At 39.2% G+C, this 23,830-nt stretch overlaps 1 protein-coding gene across 5 annotated transcripts in view; it reads left to right on the top strand.

The window, feature by feature from the left end:
- LOC149201659 (transportin MOS14-like) overlaps positions 1 to 23,830 on the top strand; it is a 458,994-nt gene that overhangs the window by 195,138 nt on the left and 240,026 nt on the right. For all 5 annotated transcript variants that reach the window (XR_016253876.1, XR_016253875.1, XM_089402969.1 and 2 more), the window contains one exon: positions 9,303 to 9,443. Coding sequence is in view for 3 of the 5 variants with exons in the window: in XM_089402969.1 (XP_089259095.1) it covers positions 9,303 to 9,443 (141 nt within the window). In the remaining 2 variants the exon portion in view is untranslated. The remainder of the gene's footprint in view (positions 1 to 9,302; positions 9,444 to 23,830) is intronic.

Below are 23,830 nucleotides of genomic sequence, written 5' to 3'. Positions count from 1 at the left end.
TGTGCACAATTAACACAACTAGGCTTCTCACAATTTATGCACAACAGAAACAAGAAATCCAGGCACATAAACTTTTACACAATTTTTACCCTGGAAAATACCAGTGTGGGGAAAAATCATCAAAGAGTGATTTTATTAGGCTTCAAAGAATAAATCAAGAAAATATTATAGTAGCAGTTCCAGAGAATTTATGACCAAGAACAACCCTAGAAAATGATCCCTTTGCTTTGCACAGTACGACCCAACAAATGACCTCTCCGTTTCAGCTTACGACCCCTTTCCTTAGTGAACTCGACCCTTGACATAACCTCTTTTCTAGCAAAGAATTTGGTCCTAAAGACTCGACCTCTCTCTTCGTAGACCTCGGCTTGGGCATGACCACTCTCTTCAGCAGATGATGGCCTGAACACAGTCCATCTCTCTCTCTTAAACTCGGTCCCTTGTTGTCATCTACTGGACCTTACTTCCTCCCAACCAAATTGGCCCTCTTCTCTCTCACTCTTTGATCTCCAAATTGCATCCTTCACCTACTCATTCTGACAATTTATATTTTCCCTCAAAACCCTATTTCCTCCTTGAGATCTTCAAAGAAAAGATCAAAGGCCAAGATTTGATCTTATCACTTTTTTTTTTTGATCCGATCAAAAAAGGAATATGAATTTCAGTTATAAACTTTAGAAATTTGAGTTACAAAGCCAATAATAACTAATTAAATTAATTATCATGCTTTTCCTAAGTTTAAACTAGAAAAAAATTGCTAAAAGAAGTAATTATTAAGGTATCTTTTGCATACCTGGACCCAAGGCCTATGCATAAACATCTATTCAAGCTATAATTTTAACACAACCGTCCTAAAATCTGACATCTCGGCTAACTACTATCTTCCCCTGTCTTGGAATGTAGACCCTGTAGGCCCTTGAGCTCTCATTGTATCCAACAAAAATCCTTGTTAGATGAGGGCTTTAGCTTAGTCCTATTCTCTGATGCAATGTGGACATACTTTGGGCTACCAAAGATGTGAAGATGGCTCTCCTTTGGTTTGACCCCTGTAAATGCCTCCTCTAGAGTCTTGTCCTCCACTAGCCTGTGAGGACTCCTCTTTTGTAGGTACACTGCTATGTTACAAGCCTTTTTCTAGAAGAACACAGGCAAGTCCTGATCATGGATCATTGCCTTTGCTGCTTCGACTGTGGTCCTGTTCTTCCTCTCTGCCACTCCATTTTGTTGTGGATTATAGGGCACTGTTAGTTCCTTCTTGATTCCTTCCTTCCTGCAGAAACCCTTGAACTCATTAGAGGTATACTTTCCCCCATTGTTTGATCTTAGGACTTTGAACTTCTTCCTAGTTTGGTTCTCCACAAGAACTTTAAGCTCTTGGAACTGACCGAAGACCTCATCCTTGGCCGTCAAGAAGTAAATCCATGTCGTCCTGGAATAGTCATCTACGACAGTCACAAAATAACTACACCCAGAGATAAACTCCATTGACAGAGGACTTGGCCTCACTGTTAGGAAATGTTGCGTTGGCATGATTGTCAAGCGCACATCCTTTGCACACACCATCCTGCTCCACACTGAATTCCGGAAACCTAATGACCATCTCCCATAATAGTGGTGGAGCCTTGGAGTGTAGATGCCCCATCCTCCTGTGACAAAGCTCACTCTGGTTGTTACTGTCATGTAAAAGAGCCTTCAATGGTTGCCCTCTTAACAGATATAGGTTGCTCTCTTTGTTGCCTATCACTTGCCTCACGCTAGGATCAACTCTTTTCGGCGTGGCAAACACCTCACCTTTTGTAACACTGACTTCAAGTCCTTATCCTCCATAGTCAAGATGGAGAGAAAGTTCTCCTGCAACTTAGGTACATACCATACTTCTTTCACCTCCATAGGACTCCCGAAGTCTAGTTGAAACTGTATGCTGCCAATACCCTCCACTGCATACTTGGCATTATCAACAAGCTCCACATGAAGATCACAGTTCTCCTTGGCCATACTGGTGAAGAGGTTATGAGATCTCATCATATTATGAGAGGCTCTGTTGTCCATAAACTACACACCATATGTCATGGTGCTTGAAAGACAGGACACTATTGCAAACTCCTTGAATTTCTTAGGTAACTCATTCATTTGCGTAGATGCAACTGTTGATGTATTCCTTTTTCCTTTCTATTTTTGGGGCACTGTCCAACATAGTGAACATACTTGTGACATGAAAAGCACTTGACTTGCTAGTGTCCTTCTTTTCTTTCCCTATGAAGATCCTCCTCCACTCTGGTTCAGCTTGGCTTTACTCTGTGCTTCTTTGCTTGCCCAACAAGAGCAAGTTCCTCATCTTCATCTCTGCCTCTATGCTATCCACTAGATATCGAACTCTCTCCCATATCTCCTTTTGTGTGAAGTCATCCCATAACTTGGTCCAATTAAGAAGCTTGTCTCGAGCAAGGAAACCTATTAGAAAGGCAGCCTATTGCTTGGTACAATGACTCAGCACTATCTCGACAAGTTCACTGTCATCCATGGCTCCCCCAACAACTGAGAGTTCATGACAAACTGATTGGATTTTTTTGAAGTATGAGGTTAAAGTTTCAGATCTGTTCATTCTTATGTTTGAGTTTCTTTCTCAACACCACTTCTTGTTTTGGTTGTTACTCTGGTATAGGTTCATCAACACTAACCACATTTGGTGAGCTGTATGCTTCCTTTGAGGGATTATGTGATCCTTTACAACATCTAATATGGTCCCTCTAGCATTCACATCCTTCAAATTGTGTTTGGCTGCTTGTGTAGGATCCAAAGGAACTTGGATATCTTTTTCAGACAGACATAAATATGAAAAGTACGAGCAGAAAATTCTCGGGCACTTTAACATAGCAAATAGCAGTGGAAAATATTTCAGAATATAAACCAGAAAATTTAGACAAGACGACAATAGAATTTTTTTTCTTCTGAATATGACTACTCCTATATTGATACAAAAATATGGTTACAGTGAGGCAGAGGCCTTGAGAGTTCTAGCCGATGAGTCGGCATGCTTACAAAAATCGCTTAGGAAATTGACCAAAAGACCAGCATACTGACTTGCTTTGAGACTTAAGATAACTGAAAATAGTAACGGAGTACCGAGACAAAAAGAAAGGAACAGCGCAGCCGCTACCAAGACAGTGACCCATTAACATACTGAACAAAAACGGGAGTAAACCGCCCACGCAGGGGAAACCGGCAAATCCGAAATTGAAAGAGACCTGATTCTGAGAGCTGAAAACGTGAAAAAGCTGTGAATCCGGAAGGGAGTGAGCAACTTCTTTCAGCAATTGAACAAAAATCATAAGGTGCAGACCTGATCACTCTTCATGCGATGTTGGAGGCGATTCTTCAACAATGCGGCAGCCAAATTGGTCTGGGTCTTCACACTCAAAGGGTCGACCCTCTTTTCCTGAAGGACCCCCGCTTGAAGGAGCGCTTGGACCGGCTTGGAAGGTCGAATCCAGAGTTGCAGAGCCGCCTTGGGTATTTCTCTGAGTATTCACATTTTGCGTGGTATCAATCTGGTCTTCCATTCTTGGTACCGAAGGATGCCCAGGACTGTCAACCTCCAAACCCACAGAAGCCTCGCACAACTCGACTGTAACGGATGCTATGAAGGAGGAGTTGCCAAGGGTGCATGGGAAGCGGAAGCGAGTTGTGTGGGAATTGGGATGGAGAGAGCGCTCTTCGGAGAAGATTTTCCCTCAACCTTTGCCGCGTCCGCTTTTAGTCTCAGGGTATCTTTCAAAACGAAAATCCGAAGCCTATGACGAAGGGTCCGAGGTAGTGGAGGAAGGCTGGCGGGAGACTCGGCCTCGGGAGCTGCCTCTTCTGCTAATCATCCTGGTGCGCAGTCTTGGCATCTTGAAGAAATCTGGGGGAACCGAACAGTCAGCCGTGGATGGGACTGAGAGGGGGCGACCGAGGGAGTTGCAATGAGGAGTGTTTGAAGCATGAAAGCCCATACGAATGTCGTCGCCTTGATTCTGAGACCGCCAATACCCTGGACTGTCTTCCACCTTGCTGAACCAACAAGTGCAGAAGGGAGGAGCGGGAAGGAATAACAAACAGAGCATCATTACCGATATACTAACACACCTGCAAGAGGGAGTGAGCTGCGTTATTGCAGCATTTATGTTTACGGACTGTGACATTAAATCAATTCTTGTGTGATGCTGGCTGGCACTTGTGATGAGCCACGCGCTCTTCCTTCGCGCTGCCAGCGTATTGAACTCTCTGCTATGCACCCGCATCCGGGGGACGGCAATAGAAATTAACACTCCAGCTTTTCATCATTTAATTTCTCATAGAAATCATGGGCTCCCTAACCAGGGAAAATGGCTATTAGAATTTACAAGGAAATTACAACAAAACTTGAGATAAATTTTTCCAGCAAAATCGACAACCCACTCAGCATACTCAAGCCTATGTGCATCCACAAAAAAATCGCTGGCTGTCTCACTCGTGCAGGTCCCTGCTAATTTATTCAGCTACAGAAAGTTCTCCTTCTGTTTTTTTCTTTCTTCCTCTACCCCTCTGAACCTTTCACAAAAAATCTGCAATATTACTCTTGCAAGTTATTCAGAAAATCTCTTTTTGAATTTCTCTCTCACTTGTGTTGTGCCTTCATCCCGACCCTTGTTGCTGCCAAATCTTTAATCTCCAATGTGATTGAGGGCTAGGATCAAATCCTAGCTTTCTTTGATCAATGGTGGAGATTAGATCTATGTTGCTTGAATAATTAATTATTTATGCTTAGAAAAACATTAGCCCAAAGTCAACATTAATTAAATAATTAATCAAAGTACATTTTCCTAAGTTAAAACTTAGGAAGGAGATCATATTAGGTGCTCCTCTTGAACAACCACCTAAATAGGAGTTCATATTAGGATTAAATCCTAGCTTTCTTTGATCAACGGTGGAGATTAGATCTACGTCGCTTGAATAATTAATTATTTGTGCTTAGAAAAACATTAGCCCAGAGTTAGCATTAATTAAATAATTAATCAAAGTACTTTTTCCTAAGTTAAAACTTAGGAAGGAGATCATATTAGGTGCTCTTCTCGTACAACCACCTAAATAGGAGTTCATATTAGGATTAAATCCTAGCTTTCTTTGATCAACGGTGGAGATTAGATCTACGTCGCTTGAATAAATAATTATTTATGCTTAGAAAAACATTAGCCCAAAGTCAACATTAATTAAATAATTAATCAAAGTACTTTTTCCTAAGTTAAAACTTAGGAAGGAGATCATATTAGGTGCTCCTCTTGAACAACCACCTAAATAGGAGTTCACTTCCACATGCTAAGATACCAAGCCTATGTGGAAGACCTTCCGAAGCTACAAAATCAGCATCAGGTCCCAATATCAATTAGTAGAGATCTTGACCAAGGTACTCAATAAGGAGAAGTTTGAAAAAGTTAGAGAAATGTTAGGAGTTATGGAAAATGAAACCAGCTGTAAGAGGGGGTGATATATATTGTAATGATGATTTCATTATAACATAATAAAGTTATGTTACATATGTGATTATTAGTTATGTGACGTTTTCCTAACGAGAGTAACTAAATTTCCTATATTTATATATGACACCATCTGATGTAATTTGAAATACATTGAAATAATTCATCTCTCTCATTCATATTCTCTTGCTTATCTCTTGTATTCTATTTATTTAACAACCATGAGTTTATAGTGAAGAAACCCCGAAGGGGAAATTATATCAAATTATATCGTTCCTGTGTGTGTTTCTATTGTACAATTGGTCCCTTTATATAACAATAGGTGACCACAACAGCTGTCTTAACTAGATGTTTAGTTAAAATAAAATGCGTAACTATCTTCACAATCATCTCTCTATGAATCCCTCAACTAATCCTTATCCCTCTTCATTTCTCCTCACCTCTGATTCTTATGTAGACTTCTAGGATTGGTCTACATCATAAAAAGTGATCATATAATTCAGATATTATTCATGATTCACAACTTGGAGTTAAACCTTCATATATGAATGAATCAATTCGAAACGTAGACCAAGAAAGCAAATGAGGATATTGACCATGTTACCAGGTGATGCCAACCGACTCGATTTATTTGAGCCCATAGCTCTTGTCCAACTATTATCTGACCTCAAGTGTACCAGTGCGTAGGTTAACATTCTATTTTCATGAACATAAATTCAATTCACATGGGAGGATGAGGGAGGTGCATCCTTGGGTTTCCCTTCCCAAGGTTTGGCCAGCGCAAGAATAAATGTTGTATCATTGCAAAATTAATGATCCTTGAAATCCTCTTCAACCAAGATTTAAGGTATTGTCCTAAAGTTGTAAGCCCCATTTTTGATCGAGGTGCCAGTGCTCATCCAGTTTGCTCTTTTAGCCCAAAAGTCTATTGCCTCATTCAATTCCTTATTGATATGATAAAAGGAAACTCTAGGAGGATTGAACTTGCTGCCTGATTCTGGGAATAATGTTTTTTAGCTTGGAGCTTTTGGAAGTGGATTTGCCATTCATTGCTTTAATTATGCCCATTGAATCTCCATAAATTGATAGAGTTCTGATTCTTGTGTCCTTGGCCATATATAAACCACACAAAACTGCATATGCTTCGGCTAAGTTTTTTGAGGCATTACCAGGAGCCCAGGCATAAAAAGTTGTTGTGATTCCTCCGAGATCATGTGACTCACTCTCACTCTTGCCACCCCTGATATGACAATTAGTTTTATTGTTTGTTTTTATAAATGTTTTTATAAAGCCTTATTCGTTATATATATCTTAATATAAAATTATATAAATTATTTTATATATTTATTAAATTTTGTATGTAATATGTTTAGTATGCATTATAATAAAGTTACTATTCTATATGCATTATAATTCATATATATGTGTGTGTGTGTGTATTAAAATTGTGAATTATATAATTTAACAATAATTTCTTAGAAGTTTAGTTGTTAAAAATTTGATACATGCACAGACACATTATTGAATTTGATGGTGAATTTTATCAAATGTTTTTAGCATGGTGTTTTTTTAATGAAATTTCATTGTTAAGATTATTCATCACACACAATAGATGAGTATTTTGCGTAGGGAAACTGCATTAGTCTTGATGAGATTTTACTCAACATTTCAATCCCAGAGTAAGGATCATCATCAGGAGTTCTTAGGGTCAAATGATTGGTTTGTTTCGTAATAGAATGACAGTAATAATCCATCTTTAAGATGTCATACTATTAAGCCAATCATGTAATTTTTGTCCAGGATTATTATTATCCTCCTATATCTTCCTTTTCCAATAGTGGTCCATTTTTGCATTGATCTTTACGTTTTCAACACGTGTATGGCGGCCAAATATCATGGGAGTGCTTAGCCAGAGCTGATCTTTTTATTCTGTTATGCCTCAGGTCTGCACAGTGCTCACTTAGTCTTATTAGAAACGATCTTCCAGCTTCACCAATTTATAGCTTGGCATAAGAGCACGAGATTGAATACACTTTGTTGAATTCATTGTTCAAATCGAACACAAACACAAGCCAGGTGACTTCTTTTTCTTTATCCACCAGTCAAATTGTTTTGCAATAGCTGGGAGTACTCTAGATACATCTAGCTCCGTTGGTGTTCCACCTTCTGTCGCGTCTTCAAGCCTTCCACCTTTGCCTCCATCTCTGGATTGTTGGACATCTTCTTTTGTCACATATTCAAGCTTTAAACCATCTCCATCAGTGGGTTGTAGGAGCTCTTTTGCCTCCTGCACCACATGCACTACATTTCATGATGATTGCTCAACTTTATGCACTTTTTTTCTTTCATGTCTGTTGATTTGTCATCCTCCAACCAGTAAGCAATCCAATTCAAACTAATTTTTCATTGAGTTGAACATCCCTGCTCACAACAACCTCATTTCTGCAAGGTCCACCAACTTTAAATTTTGTATGCTTTCATTTTGTTAGCATACTCGGCAAATAAAAGTTTTCTGTATGTTGTGTCATCATAAGCAACTAAATCAAAGACTTTTAGATGGTTTATCCTTTGTTTCTCACTTGTCCAAGCATGCTTGGGTGTGGCTTCTATCACAACATTGTTGGAACTTGGGACTCCTATTCAACAAATATATCTTAATAGTCAATGGTCATCTGGTACTGACATTGCAACATCGTGTTCATCACCTCTACAACTCATTACTCTGTCTTTCACCATTACCTCTCTGCGTCGAAAGTCCTTTCTTACAAAAATTAGTAAACATGTCAATTTCCTCTATAGAACTGAACACTCTTATCTTCTTATACACATTCATCTTCTACCTTTGCCTTAAACTCTGTTAAAGCATTCAAAGCATCTGTTTCTTGCACAAGAAAGAAGACCCATGGATTTGCAAAAAGTCATTAACAATAAGCAAATCCCTTGCTCCTGATAATGCTGGTGTTCTCATCAGCACACAATATGGGCATGTACTAGCTCCAGTGATTCCATGCCAATAACTTATTTGTGTTGCTTTCCATCCAAGCATGTCTTATATCTTCCTTCCCTTTTCTCAATATTGAATAGGCCATTAACCATCTCAAACCTATTTAGAAAGGAAATATGTAGAAAACAAAGATGCCTGTATCTTCAATGCCAAAGTCCAATGGCATTGGATTCTCCTTTATTTAGCCACTTATTTGAATTTGTCATTCTACTTTTGTCTTTTCATAAATATCAGTCTGACTTTTGTAATCAAAACAATATTAAAACAAAAATTTCACTCCGATGCACTTAAAATGGAATCTTTCCATTCAAATTGCATATACAGATTTCATTCAAACTCTCTTCAGAATTGGTTTGTCAAATTCAAACTCAGACACACTTGTTCAATTGTTTGCAGTTATTGGTAGCAGATCAACTTACTTAATTCAGTGAATTTGTACCCTAATCATGGTCCAAGTCAGCTTTCATCTCAGGCTGTGGCCTGTATCCTCTTACCTGACCTAAGATTACCTATCCTGTAGCAGCATTCTCAGCACCTAACTAATTGAACGTTTTTCTTGTCTCCGTCTCTCTTTGTGTCTTTGTTATCCACTAGTGGCTCTAGTTAACACTCTTCACCTGTGACTTTTCTGATGGATGTCTTGGTAGCACTTCTTGCAATTTTCTCAGTTGCTGTTGGTAATGCTTGCGAGTGTTATGCTGTATGATTTAACATATGAACATTGAAAACCTTTTAATTTTGGATACATTTGTGTTACAATTTTGTCTTTACTTGGTTCTTGCATTTGACATTTCACATTTTTGTAGGTTGACAGTAGCGATCTCAGTGTGGATGAACCAAATGGGGCATTTGACATTCCTGATGGACTAGCTCATTTCCGAACGAATATGGAGGAACTCCTTATTGATATTTGTCACCTTTTAGGCCCTGCACAATTCATTCAAAAGGTGGATTGGCTTTTGTTGCTAAATCTTATTCTATTCTGCTGGGAAAATGATATGTGGTAGATAGTTTGTTGCTTCTGAATTTCACCTGATTGAAATACATGCTGAAATTACTAAAACATGATTTTCTTATAAGCTGATTTTACTTGAATGGCATTTTTGAGTCTAACATTTTTAATCTGTTCTGTATGCTCTTATAAAGTGTGACTTATGAGCATTAACAAATTCTATGAGCTGCACATAATTCAGTGAAATAATTTTGAAGGACTCTAAGATTTCCTTTCTTAGTGGCCATTGTCATGGATAGTGATGTTTAGAAATATTTAATATGGGGTTTGTCAGATGACAGAAATGACCAAAGTTTCCAATTGCAACAGAATGGTTTATATGTTGCAGATGATAAAGTACACTTTTGTTTTTGTACATTCTGAAGACATGCAACTATTTGAAGAGTTTATGCTTTAAATAAATCAGATCATTTGCAAAGGCTAAGGTACAGTAATTTGAATTTCATGTGTTCATCTGCACTACTGTTACTATTTTTTGTCTAGGATAAGGATCAGGTCATGATCATCGAATTGATTTGAGAACACTTTACAAAGTGGGGGCTGCAATTGAAAGAGTTGCATCTTAGCTGGCACTGATTCATATGCATTTTTCAATAGGGCCACTAGCTTCTTTAAGTTTAAATTTTAACTTTTTAAGTTTTTTGGGAATTTGCCCCAGGGTTGCGGGGGAGCACTCTTCCCCCCCCACCCTCCTGATGCCCCCGCTCCCAATGCGCGCTCCAGGTGGGAGCGACTTGGGAGCTAGTTGGGAGCGCACTCCTGGCAAAAAAAAAAAACGCTCCCTGGTTTTTCGGGAGCATTTAGTCTTTTTTGCAAATTTCTTTTTGCAGTAATATTCCAAATGCAATTTTTTTTCAAAGAAACAAATAAGTTTTGAGTGGGGCAGCCTAATGATCAAGCCTATGGCCCTAGTATTGATATGCGATTCATGGTAATGTTAAATTCTTAAAGTAAAAGGATGAAAATGAAGATTAAGGAGAACTTTCAGGTTCATCCTTTTACTTAAATTTTTAACATTACCATGAAATGACTCAGGATGTTTGAGAGTGGTTCCGACCTCATTGGATTTCATATGGACAAAGTAGAATTTTAGATTTCATTCAAAATCCAACAGACTTATCAGTTTTTCAGGATTTCAGGATTGGGGGGATTGCAATGTTTCCATTGGATTTTGTCATGTATTAGGGTATGGAACTCGTATTTAATCAAGAGCACCAATACCTCTATGTACCTTGATGTTAGTGACATTGGTTGTCGAACTCCTCTATCATGACCCTCCTAAAAATGTACGCATTACTCAAACAAAATCTCGACTTGACATGCTATGCTTTTTCTATCTTATGTTAATGCTTAGAGGGTGATATTAATGACAAAGATCCCTATATAGACCCAGAGGTAATGACAAAGATACCTCTAGATATTAATGCTTAGAGGGTGATATTAACAGTAAAACATGAATCTCTGATCACTCGCGATTAATCGCGAGTCAAAGTCTGCTCTTCCCTCAAACGATCCGATTCAACTCTAGGCGAGTCAAACTTGCGTTGACTGAGTTTGACTCATGGTCAACGCGAGTTTGACTCACGACTCACCGATTAATTGCGATTTAGGCGACTGAGATGATTTTCAGCCCTCGAATCGGTGAGCAAAGGTTTTAACTTTTAGCGTTGCCACATTGTTTTCCGCGTGGTTTAGTTAGGTTAAAAATTAGATGTCAGTCCATAACTCACTTCTCACTGCTCAGACTTGACAACTCATACGCCGAGAGGGTAATAGAGGCATGGTTTCAATTTCAGTTTACTTCGCGTAATAGAGGTGTAGTGTAATAAAGACGTAGTGTGCAGTGTGCTCCAGCGTTGGCTTCAGCATGTGCTCTGTCATAGATTTCAATAGCAAACCATTATCATATCATTTCAGCGACAATCAAGAGATTTTAGTTACCACTTTTTTACTTGATATTGAGATTATACTAGGAGATGATCGCACTGTGAGAGCTGTTGGTGTGGGGACTGTGACCTTTGAGGGGGAGTCTTTGCCTCCTTTGAAGGTCATGGATGTTTTGTATGTTTCGGGGATGAAGAAGAACTTGATTTCAGTGTCTGCTATGGAGGAGAAAGGGTTTGACGTCACCTTCTAAGGAGGGCAGGTATTGATGCATCCCAAGGGAGCTCCAATCACTTCGGCCAAAGTGATTGGAGTCTGCTCTGGGAAACTATACAGGTTTAGTTTTCAGTTGGTAGGAGCATTGGTGAGTAGCACATTTGGTAGCACTCACACTAGTACCACCAACAACAGAGACTTGTGTGAGTTATGGCACCGGAGGATGGTGCATATGCATCATGGAGCTTCGAGAGTACTGAGAGAGATCACTACTGAAGTTCCCAATTTCAGTGTCGATCATTATGAGGTATGCAGAGGGTGTGCTTTGGGCAAGTACACCAAGTTACCATTCCCAGCAAGCGACAACAGATCTACAAGTATACTAGACTTTATTCATACTGATAGTAGTGGCTATATGGCTCAGGTGTGTTCGAGTGGTTATGAGTATTATGTTATATTCATTGATGACTACTCTAGGACTTGGATATATTTCTTGAAGACCAAGGGTGAGGTCTTCAGTCGCTTTAAAGAGTTCAAAGCTCTTGTGGAAAATCAGATAGGTAGGAAGATTTAGGTCTAGAGGTCAGACAATGGTGGTGAGTGCACCAATGGTGGGTTTTTTGACTTCTGTGCACAGGAGGGCATTAGGAGAGAGTTCACTGTTCCTTACAACCCCCAACAAAATGGGGTGTCTGAAAGCAAGAGCAGAGCTATTGTTGGGGCTGCTAGAGTGATGATTCATGATCAGGGGTTGCCTTTGTTTTTGTGGGCTGAGGCCTGCAATATTGTTGTTTATCTTCAGAGCAAGAGTCCTCATAGAGTATTGGGGAATATGACTCCAGAGGAGGCTTTCACTAGAGAGAAGCCTCATGTGGGACATCTTTGCATCTTTGGATGTCTTACATATTCTTATATCCCCAAGGAGCAGAGGACGAAGCTGGAACCCATGGTAGAGAAGTTGGAATTTCTAAGTCTAATTGTTAGAAATCCTTCATGTACTTTTTTGATTTATTTCTGCCTACTTGTTCTGATTAATTAACAAGTTATTTACCATGTAAATATTGATAATAAACCAGTACATGCTCAACACATTACAGATCATCAACTGAAGGAAACAAAACAAGTACACAAGTGACACGGTTGTTTCTGGACCAATGTCCACGGAAAAACCCAATGCGGGAAAACTGGTGTAGCTATCTGAGCGTTTTATTATTATGCAGTTTCTGAATACAATCTAGGTGCCAAAACCGGCTCACCCAACAGAGAATAATCTCAGCAGTAGTACCTCTCTACTCGGAAGCAGATATTCCGGCTGAAAACCCCGATAAACACTCCGAAAACTCCTAGCTCCAATCTGCCCCACAAAAACCCCTTGGCCATGGGCGTCAATCCTTCCTGACTGAGAAAGATGACCGGGCACTGCGTAAGTCGGGTTTGCTCCCCTCTGCCACTACGCTAATCCTCTTCCCGGCTCAAAACTTGATGACGTAGGCACTGCATCACCCCTTTTCTTGCTGCTTCTCTGCTAGGAACAACTTCTGTCACTCAGGACAACTGTTTCTGCTGCTGCTGCTCTGCTCGGCTGACGTCCTCAGTTCTCCTGTGATCTACAACCATGCTCCGATACCATGTTGGAATTTCTAAGTCTAATTGTTAGAAACCCTTCATGTACTTTTCTGATTTATTCTGCCTACTTGTTTTGATTAATTAACAAGTTATTTACCATGTAAATACTAAAAATAAGTACCAGTACATGCTCAACACATTACAGATCATCAAGTGAAGGAAACAAAACAAACATACAAGTGATACCGTTGTTTTTGGACCAATGCCTCCATAAAAACCCAATGTGGGAAAACCGGTGCAACTATTTGAGGGTTTTATTATTATCCAGTTTCTAAATACAATATGGGTGCCAAAATCGGCTCACCTAATTGAGAATAATCTCGGCAGTAGTACCTCTCTACTCGAAAGCAGATATTCCGGCTAAAACCCCAGATAAACACTCTGACAGCTCCCAGCTCCTATCTGCCCCATGAAAACCCCAGCATCAGCCTCTAGGGACTGCGTCAGCCCTTTCTGGCCTAGCATCTACCCAGCGGCACCCTAGCTTGCCCTGCGTCAGCCTCTGGAGGCATTGTGTTAGCCCTTAGAGCCTCTGCATCACCCACGTTGGCTCTTTGAGGCACTGCGCAACTCCTGGCTGCTTCTGCGTGAGCCCTGGTTGGCTCTACGTGAACCTATGGCTGGCTCTGCATCCCTCTCTCCCGGCTTCTGCGTTGATCCTCTTGGTACTATCTCTGCCTCTTTGCTTCTGTATTCACTGCCCCTCAGCTGCAACTCTGATCACTCTTTCGACTTCCTCAACAAACCATCCCCAGAAAATCGAAATCTTGCTCAACTTGGTGTGTTCTCCAAGTGACCCTCAAGCCCTCCTCTTATACTTTTCTCGTTGTCAAATCAACGGCTGAGATTAAGTCCCTAATCAATGGCTAAGATTAACTTTGGCTTGATCCATGACTTTTGGACCCTTCTAACACAGTTTTATATTAATTCACTTTAATATTTTATTTTCCCTAAGTTTAGACTTAGGGACTCCATTAAAAATATTAATTATTTTAATATCTCCCAAACTGTTTAGAATCTGCCCAAACCATTTCTGGGTATTGGAGATCTCATGTGCTTTAGCCTATCCACCAATTTTCGTGGCTAGAGCACATCCGATGCTACCCCAAATCAATAAGAGAAGGGTATCTTTATGGGTTACAATGAGACTTCGAAGGCCTATCAGATCTTCATTCCTTCTAATTGGAGAGTGGTGATTAGGAGGGATGTGAAGTTCGAGGAGGAGATAGCCTATCGGAGATCACGTGAGTATGATGAGAGATAGTCACAAACTTCTCCTCAGCAGGGAGGTAATGAACAGGGAGCAGGACCTCAGGGTTTTGGATCGACTGGTACATGAGGTACTTCAGTGTCAGTGACATCTGGGGCACCAGTGGCAAGTTCACCAAGCACTTCTTTAGGGAGTCCATTGGTACAGAGTTCACATGAAAATTCAGCTGACATAGACACAAGTGCCAGACTGCCAATTCAGGTTCTTCGAGGACATGTGTTGGTACAGGCACACCAGGGTCAGTTGGCAAACCTTCAGGTTCACCAGACTGGGGGCAGAGGATGAGGTTCCCTATGGGGAAGCTTCTTTAGGGAAGAGGAGGCCCAAGTGGCTTCAAGACACCTTGAAGGAAGCAGAGTCCGTTGGTCCTCCGAAGAGGGTGAACAGGGAGAGTGTGCCACCTGAGTGGTTTTGCAATTATGTAGCCAAGGCTACCAGCATTGTTGACTCTGAGCCTACTAGCTATGAGGAGGCTGCCAGCCAGGAGGTATGGAGAGAGGCTATGGTGGAGGAGTATGCCTCTATCATTAAGAACAATGTTTGGGAAGTGGTGCCTAGGCCTGAGGGCAAGTCAGTTGTGACTTCCAGGTGGCTCTACAAGATCAAGCATGCTGTGGATGGCAACATTGAGAAGTTCAAGGCGAGGTTTGTGGCTAGAGGGTTCTCACAGATAGAGGGAGTTGACTATGATGAGACCTTCGCTCCCGTAGTTCTGTACACTTCTATTCAGTCCCTTATTTCTATTGCTGCAGAAATGCGTTGGCAGATCCATAGAGGAGGAGGTGTATGTTGAGGAACCACAAGGCTTTGAGGTAGTTGGGCGGGAGACCCATGCATGCAGTTGAGGTGAGCACTCTACGGACTTAAGCAAGCTCCGAGAGCTTGGTATTTGAGGATTGATACTTACTTGTAGCAGATGGGTTTCATGAAGAGTGATGCAGATCCGAACCTATACTACAATGTTGTAGGGGATGATCTCCTCATTCTTGTGTTGTATGTTGATGACTTGTACATTACTGGGGCAGAGAGACTGATTAGTGGTTGCAAGGAGGATCTTACTACGGAGTTCGAGATGAAGGACATTGGGTTGATGAATTACTTTTTGGGGCTTGAGGTGTGGCAGGAGGAGGGGCATATCTTTCTGGGGCAGGGGCAGTACGCTGTGGATGTGTTGAGCAGATTTCACATGGGAGACTGTAGACCCATGTCTACACCTATGATCACCAATTGGAAGAAGATTCATGCTTCAAATTCTAGTTTGGTGGGTTCCACATTGTATAGGCATCTTACTGGGTCCTTGAATTATCTAGTCAACACTAGGCCAGATATATGCTTTGCAGTGAACACACTTAGCCAGTTCATGGTTGAGCCCAGGAAGGTGCACTTGGTAGCTGCGAAGCACAATGTTTGTTACGTGGGGGGGACTGTTGATTATGGTCTGGACTATAGGCAGGGATATGGAGTGAGGTTGGTAGGTTTCACAGATTCAGATTGGGCAGGTTGTGTTTTTGACAGGAAAAGCACTTCAGGGTGTTGCTTCGGATTGGGTTCGGTAGTTGTGTCGTGGTTCGGTTGAAAGCAAAAGTCAGTTGCTTTGAGCTCTTCTAAGGCTGAGTATATGGCTGTTAGTCATGCTAGTTGTGAGGCCATTTGGCTTTGCAAGTTGTTGTATGGCCTATTTGATCAGGAATTGAGACCAACGATTATTCACCGTGATAGTCAGAGTTGCATTAAACTCACAGAGAATCCAGTGTTTCATGACAGGTCAAAATACATTGACATCAGATATCATTTCATTTGGGACTATATTCAGAAGGGGGTAGTGAAGTTGGAGTATATATCAACAGATGAGCAAGTGGCCGATGTTCTCATGAAGTTCTTGCCAAGAGGCAAGCATGTCCATTTCAGGGACAAAATGGGTGTGGTAAGAAACACTTTCCTTGGTAAGAGGGAGTGTTGATTTTTAATGTACCTTGGACAAGTGGTTTCCCATGGGTTAGTCTCTACCTAGGGAAAAGTGTCCAAAATAATTCTTTTCCTAAATGTGACTTTATAAAGTGAAAGTGACTTTAGACATAAAGTACAATGTGGGTACTTTATTTAATGGGTAAGTTAAAAAATAGAAAGTGAGAATTAAATGCACGTTTATTCTCATCCCTTGATCAATCTGAGCCATTAGATCTTAGCGTTGCCCAAAATTCATTTAGGGAAACAAAAGGGGGAAAAGAAAAGAGAGACTGTATTCATTCTTCATGAGAAGATTGGAGAAAGGAGGCTGAGAGCTGGAGAAAAGTTCTGAAGGAGAAATTTGTTGCAGCGAGCTGAAGGAGTGATTTCTGGGCAAAGATGGGCATGGAAATCAAGGTTTAGAAGACAATAGAAGGTATAGTACGAACAACATTGAATGCTGTGAGCTGCACGCCGTTTGAGAGAAGTTTTTGATTTTTTTTTAAATAAGAAATAAATAATCCGTACAACGGTACAGAAATCCGTATAGTCCATACGGTACAGTCCATACAGTCTTATCTGTACAATACATATTTTCAGCTTCAAGTGGGCACGAAAATCGAGGCAAAGTGGGCACAATTTTCAAAGAGTTTTGGGCTGAAGAGATAAGTTGTATTTTGCTGTTTTGTTTTGTTTGCAAATGTATTTTTCTTGAACTTGAAAGATAAATAAATTTGAAGAGCTCTCTAACAGGGTTTCCCCGGAGAAGATTGAAGGGGTTTTGCTTGGGTCTAAGTTGACCAAAAATCTGTGTGTAATTTTATGTGGATTGTTGGTTTGGTTATGTCCATATTTATTTTCAACATGTGTTGACAGTCCCATGTGTTTTAATCTAAAAATTTCATTTCCAAAATTCTATATGTTGAATGTATGTTTATGGGAAAGGGCATTTAACTGAATGGGAGTGATAAGGTGAAATTAAAACTGGGTTGGGATTGTTGGAAATTTTTTTTAGTCTTCAAATTTCAACAAAGTTAGACTTAGGACAAATTTAATATCTCACTAATTAACTTAATTGAGGCATCTCTAGGTGTTTTCTCCTGAAACGTTTTATGGGTTCTGGAGTTCTAGTGTTTCTCAGCCTCTCTGACCAAAGTCGAGAGTAGAACACCTGTTTGATGCTACCCAACCATAAAAAACTAACATAGATCATCTAGTGAGGCTTTACACTAAGGTGCTAGGTTTCGCTATAAGAAATAATGTTGGAAAAATCAGAATCAACAAAAAATTGGAAAGGGTCTAACAAACATCGTTTTGGAAAAATCAGAAAATATCGGCGAACATAAAAAGTACATAATATTCATTTTTAATTTTTTTTTTTAAACATATAAAGCAATAACAAAATATTGGCGCATAAATTTGGAGAAAGCACTAATATATATATATATATATATATATATAGTGGATGCCAAATAAAAAATGATGCATCATAGTTGATATTGAACCCTGAAGTCTTATAGTTGTCCATGTTGAAATATTTAACTAGGTTTGGTCTTCATAATGTCTTATGTAATCTTGATTTTATGTAAAGAGAAAAGAAAATTATTATTGTTATTTTATGGCATGGGTTTCATGTTCATGGTCAATTTATTTATAGGGCAAAACACCCATTGTGCGCTTCTAGAATTTTTCATGATGGCAAGAAGTTATGTGGTCATTGTTATATGTAAGAGACCCTATTGGGAATTTGGTATCAAGTCAACGAATTTAATTTAAGTCAAAAGTGTCAAAGATCTCCCTCCAAGACCAAGTCGGCCTGCAGAGATGAAGTCGGCCTCATTAGGGCTATTCGAGCCTCGTGGAAAGCTATATACAAGTGTAATCGACCTCATTTGAAGAAGGCATCCAAGAAGTTCGATCACAAGGACAACAAAGAGATAGAAAGGGTTAGCGAAGAAGAGGAGTACTAAAGGAAGAGAGAGCGAAGTTTTGAAGATTGTTTTTGGGCTACATACTCTCACATGTGCGAAAGGAATTAGGGCATCATTTGTTGCCGTAAGACCAAATTGCAGTCATCTCAAAGAGCTGAAGTTTGGTGTCAAGAAGATCAATTTGGAAGCCAAGTTACCAAGGAGAAAGATTAACCATAAGTGAAAGAGAGAGAAGGTCAAACTAAGCCTGTGTCACCCATACGTCTTGTTGACCACTACCTGTCAACGACCCATAGCAGTACACCCCCTTTTTTCATAAAAGGGATATCGCTTGATCGATGTGTTCCTGTCATCCAACTATGATCGCCAGCCTGAGGATCATCTTATAATGTAAACCCAGTTTGCATGTGTATAATGTAAATAATCTTAGCAGATCCGTGTCGTGTATGTAATCACCTAGGTAAACCTAGTTTTCTGGTAACGGTCTACATTCCGAGAGGTTTTTTTGTCTCACCGATCCATTCTCGGATGATCGGCAGAGTTTTCCTTCAGCCTACTACCCCAAAGTTGGAATGGATTTTGTCACTGGAATCTTAGGGGAGTCATAGTGTTCTAGATCTAGTCTATGTAAAAGTGATTTGGGAATATTCCTAACTATTTGGTTAGGTTATTTTATGACAAATTGCTTGATTTGCTAGATTATATTTGTGTCGCAGAACTGGGTAGTCTGTGAGGGTCTTTTGCAAATGGGTTTTACCCTTTGAGATGTAAAAATGTAAAAAATCATGATGTAAAGTGTTTTGAGGGTTAGAAAAATAATTTATCCCCTCATAGGTCCTAGGTCCTAGGTAAATTTAAGTTTTCCAGAGGTAAAATTCGTGGATCCTTTAAAAAATTAAATCTTAACAGGTCTAGGGACTAAGGTTAATTGATTATTTTGCTAAATTTTATGCCTTGGGTCCCTGGGGTTAAGTCAAAGTCAAAATTTTGAGGAAATAAATGCAAAATTTTAATTTTTGAATTTATTAAAATGCATTTAATTGAAAAATTCGAAATTTCCTCAATATTTAAAATTTCGACGGATGAGATTAAAAGAAATTTTGATCCTCATCAACGGTCGAGATCACTTTGACAAGGATCACTTGAACTAGCCGTTGGAGGATTTATCTTTAAATAGGAGGTCATTTTGTCAGTCAGATTCATCCGATCTTTTGATCGTGTACTAAGCGAAAAGCTCTCTCTTGTAATCTTTTTTTATGAGCAATAAAGAAAGACTTTGGGGTTAATTTCTGTTGGTGTTACTCTTCATGGAAATGCTGTAAGATGTATTATTTTCGCGCGTAATTTCCTTTTTTCCATTAATAATAGCTTTTGAAGAGCGATTTGAGTACAGGTATCTTGCTCAGTCGCTGGGGTTTGAATGATAATTTAGGTTTTGAATATAATAGCAGGTATCTCTATTACATTTGAATTTTATTATTGTTCTCTCGCTCTATGTTGACGACTGAATTGAATTTTGCAGGAAAATCCTTGATTATTAGATCATCGGGCGTTCGAGGAAGTTCTCGGCTAAACCAGCCAACTCCCGATCCGTGTTTTCTGAAGAGCTCAGTCTGAATTTGATCCTGGGCTTATCATAAGATATTTTTATGGGTGATGCATAGAGGGTTTTGAGCTTAGTACCTCCTCTAAAATTCAAACAATTTAATTTTTTCTATGCTAAATCGATAGATCTGGTTGTTGAGAGCCTCAGATCATCAGATGTGGGAGCGGAGTCGGACTCACACTCCATAGATCTGATAGATCTACCATTTATGTACATAGATCTGTAATTAATTTTAGTTTTCTGAATTTGGTTTTCAAGGTTTTAGTGTTTTTTGGGTCATTGTGTATATCGTTTGGGTGTTTTTTTTGTTGTATTGCAGCTGCAGATCTGAAGCTGAACGCTGTACAGAGTCCATATCTAGGCCTTGGAGGGTAAGATCTGGATCTCTGGAGGTCCATTAGCATAATTCTGCAGGGAGATTATTTAATTAATTTTACAGTCTAAGGGTTTCAAGAGCTTCAAATCTGAAAAATTTTATAAGATTTGGGAATTTCGTAGCAGGTGAATTCAAAATTTTATTAAGTTTCCAGAAAGACTTCAAAGGGTTTCTGGGATTTGTTCCCTAGTTCTTTGGGTTTCATTGTGCAAATTTGATTTTTTTTTAAAACCCTCTCAGCCATTGAACTCCTGTCTGCTTTATCTCTTGGCTATTCACTGGCCATTCATGCTATCTGCTCCATTTCTCTGCTAACCCTTCTCACTGTTTTTCGTAGCTGCCCAAAAGCGACCTCACACTTCTCCCTCATACAAATCTCTCCTCACGCGCAGCTTGTCCTCTTCCTTCGTCCAAACCTGCAACAAACCCTCGCTCCTTTCTCCATTGCTCTCACCAACCTGCGTCCACCCCATCCCTCACTTGCATCCATTTCCCTTGCATCCCTATCGCTGCTCCTCCCTCTAGATCTATGCTACCAAATCCTTTGCCCATGCTCCTCGACCTGCAAGTTCCAGCTCCCTCAGCATCCTTCACGTGTTTCTCTCAAACGTATCCATTTCGCCCTCATCATTCCTGCAGCCTCCATCTCCTTCCTGTAGCTCCATCCACCTGCAAATGCAAATAGATCCCATTGCAGTCTCCTCCACGCGTTTCCTCGTCCCTCTGCGGCTCTCCAACGCTGCCTGCCAGACTCTCCACGCTGCCTCATTTCCCTTCTGCGCCGTCGTTCAGCTCTCTCCGTCCACCTGCTGCTGGAAAACCACAAACATAAAAAACACTTCGATTTTTTTATGAATGCATTATGTTATTCCTTTGTATATTAAGTTAGGGTTAGTTTGAGGTTTTAGATAGGTTTCGATTTTACTTTGTTTTATTTCTCTCTTGTATAGTTTAGATTTAATTTATTTTTATTTTTATTTTGAGATTAGATTTTGCTCTGGTCTTTTATGTTTATTTTTTTGATTTCACCTCATTTCACCTTTTTTTTTCTTCTTCTTTGTAATTTCATTTCTGATTTTGAAAAACAATAAAAATTTGAAACATTAAATATCTAAAAAATAAAAAAAATCTAAAAATATTTAAAATCCTAAACATTAAAAAGGGTCCTAAAAATCTAATAAATCTAAAAAGAGTCTTAAAATCCTAAAAAGTTTTAAAATTTTAAAAATATAAAAATTAAAAAACTTTTAAAATTCTAAACATTTAAAAAATAAAAAAAAATTCTAAAAATTAAATTTGTGATTAAGGATTTAAAATAAAATAAAGGGGGTTTTCACTTAAACGTTAAAATTTTTAATGTGGCCTATGGCCCATTAAAAATTTTGATTTTTGACCCGTTGATTTGTTTTACTTCATTAATGTTTATTGCCTAGTTTTAAATTCCTTGGTGTTTCTGATGTTAAACGCTAAATCTTAAATTCTCATATAGTCTAGTGCGATAAATGTTTTAAGTTATATTGGCGATAAGAGAAAATTAATTAATTCTAGATCTTGGGCAGTTAATGAAAATCATTTAAAATCTAGAATATTTTGCGTGATACAGTGTTGGGCATTTATATGGATTATTGTCACTTTTCGTCACATATTGAAAATCGTTCTGGATAGCTTGTTTTATTGATGGTTAATTCAAATATCGAAGGCACTGGTCTATAATTGTTTCTATCTTGTGGTCGTGTCTTGTTTACGTTGGCGTTTAATCTATCAATCTGATTTAATCGTTTAGATTCATCAAGTTGTCCATCATTAAAATCTCCTAGAGCCCGTGATCCACAAGCTTTCTCATCCATTTACCTTAGGGACTACCCCCCTTGACTTGCCTAGGAGAGAGTCTAAACGGAGTGAGTAAGGATTAAGAGTGACAACCCTTACTCTAAGCGTTGTCGCGCTGCCTAGACAATCTGTGCAACAACACGTCTGAAATTGCAGCTGCTATAGGAGGGTCGAAAATTTGCAGACTTGAAGCAGAAGCTGAAATTCTGAAGAGGAGGCTGAAATCTGAAAATTTGGGTTCGTTTGACTAGTGTTGACTTTGTGGAAGAAAAGTTCATCTAAAGAAGGTTGACTTGGTCTTGGAGGAGTCTTGGTCTAGAGTCTAAAAGGTCTTGGAATTCGTCATTTGAAGATTCTATAAGAAGAGAAGAATTCTTGTGGGTTTTCCTCTCTAGGAGAGGTTTTGGCCCTAGCTAGCAGCCTATATCTTGTGTCCTCTTGTTCTATTGATCTTCATAGTTTGGTAGCTGTTTGATGATAAGAACATTATAATAATCAAGAGAAGAAGAAGCTAATTACAAGTACATCAAGTTTAAGTAAAAGAACATCACAAGCAATTATCAAGTATAGAGAAATCACCCTAATCTAGCTGCCATTGATTTCTCAACAGACCAATCAAGGACTCAAAAATAGAGAAACAATACAAAATGACATGACGTACATAAATATATCTCATCATGTTGAGGTAGATCTACAACGACAACAAAAACAAACTAGCAACTAGCTAATGCCTTGTCCCCCTTTTATGGGAAAACGTGATGGGTTGTTTGCTAGGCCTACCCCTAATAGCAGGTTGCCTTGGCACTGCAAAAAGTGTCTGATGGTGACTGGTGGTTGAAGAACTAGGCTCATCAGTCTCTCTTAAAGGTGGTGCTAATACTGCCACACCCTTCTCTCACTCTCTCCTCCTCCTTTTGCTCCTTCGGCTATTCTGCTTGTCCCTCCTCTAATTGTCCAAGTGTCTCCTCCATGATAGTTGATTTGCCTCATACATAGTTAGAGGCTGTAATGGACATATTGATGGAAACACTGAGAGGGGGGTGAATTAATATTTCATTAATTTTAACAATTTTCTCTTTGTTAATCTTGAAACTGAATTCACATCACATAATCAATAATCCACAATGTATGAACACAAAGATTAATTTGCAAATATAAAATTGAAGAAGAAACACTTGAAAATTATCTTCAATTTATTACCACCACTTGTGAGGACGTCATGTTGAAGAAAGTTTAACTAGGATCGGTATTTACAAATGTAATTTTGATCTTTGTACTTGTCAAGAAAAAGAAATATTTTTTTTTGTAAATTATAAGACTGAGTTTCTTGCTCATTTCATAGGTCTAGGAAAATCAAAGAGTCAAAGTTATGTATAAGGAGCTCTTCTTGAGCATATGTGTAAATGAATACTAGTCTAAAAATCCCTCCAAGACAAGCACAATCCTCCAAGACATGCTCAAGAAGAAGTTTGCCAGCAAAACAATGTGAAACACAGTAATTTCGGCCTACAAACAAATATAAATGACAAGTCTGCTCACAAAAGGAGACACAACACTTCACTCTGTCATGTCGGCTTATTTATGAAGGCAGAACCACTATAAATAGGGGTTAAGTTTCATAATTACACTCAAGATT

This window comes from Pinus tabuliformis, chromosome 2_1, assembly GCF_031772625.1.
Source record: "Pinus tabuliformis cultivar Carrire ecotype Pingquan chromosome 2_1, CPIR1, whole genome shotgun sequence".
NCBI lineage: Eukaryota > Viridiplantae > Streptophyta > Pinopsida > Pinales > Pinaceae > Pinus > Pinus tabuliformis.
Note: the sequence above shows the minus strand (reverse complement) of the source record. Positions and strands in the feature narration are given on the sequence as shown.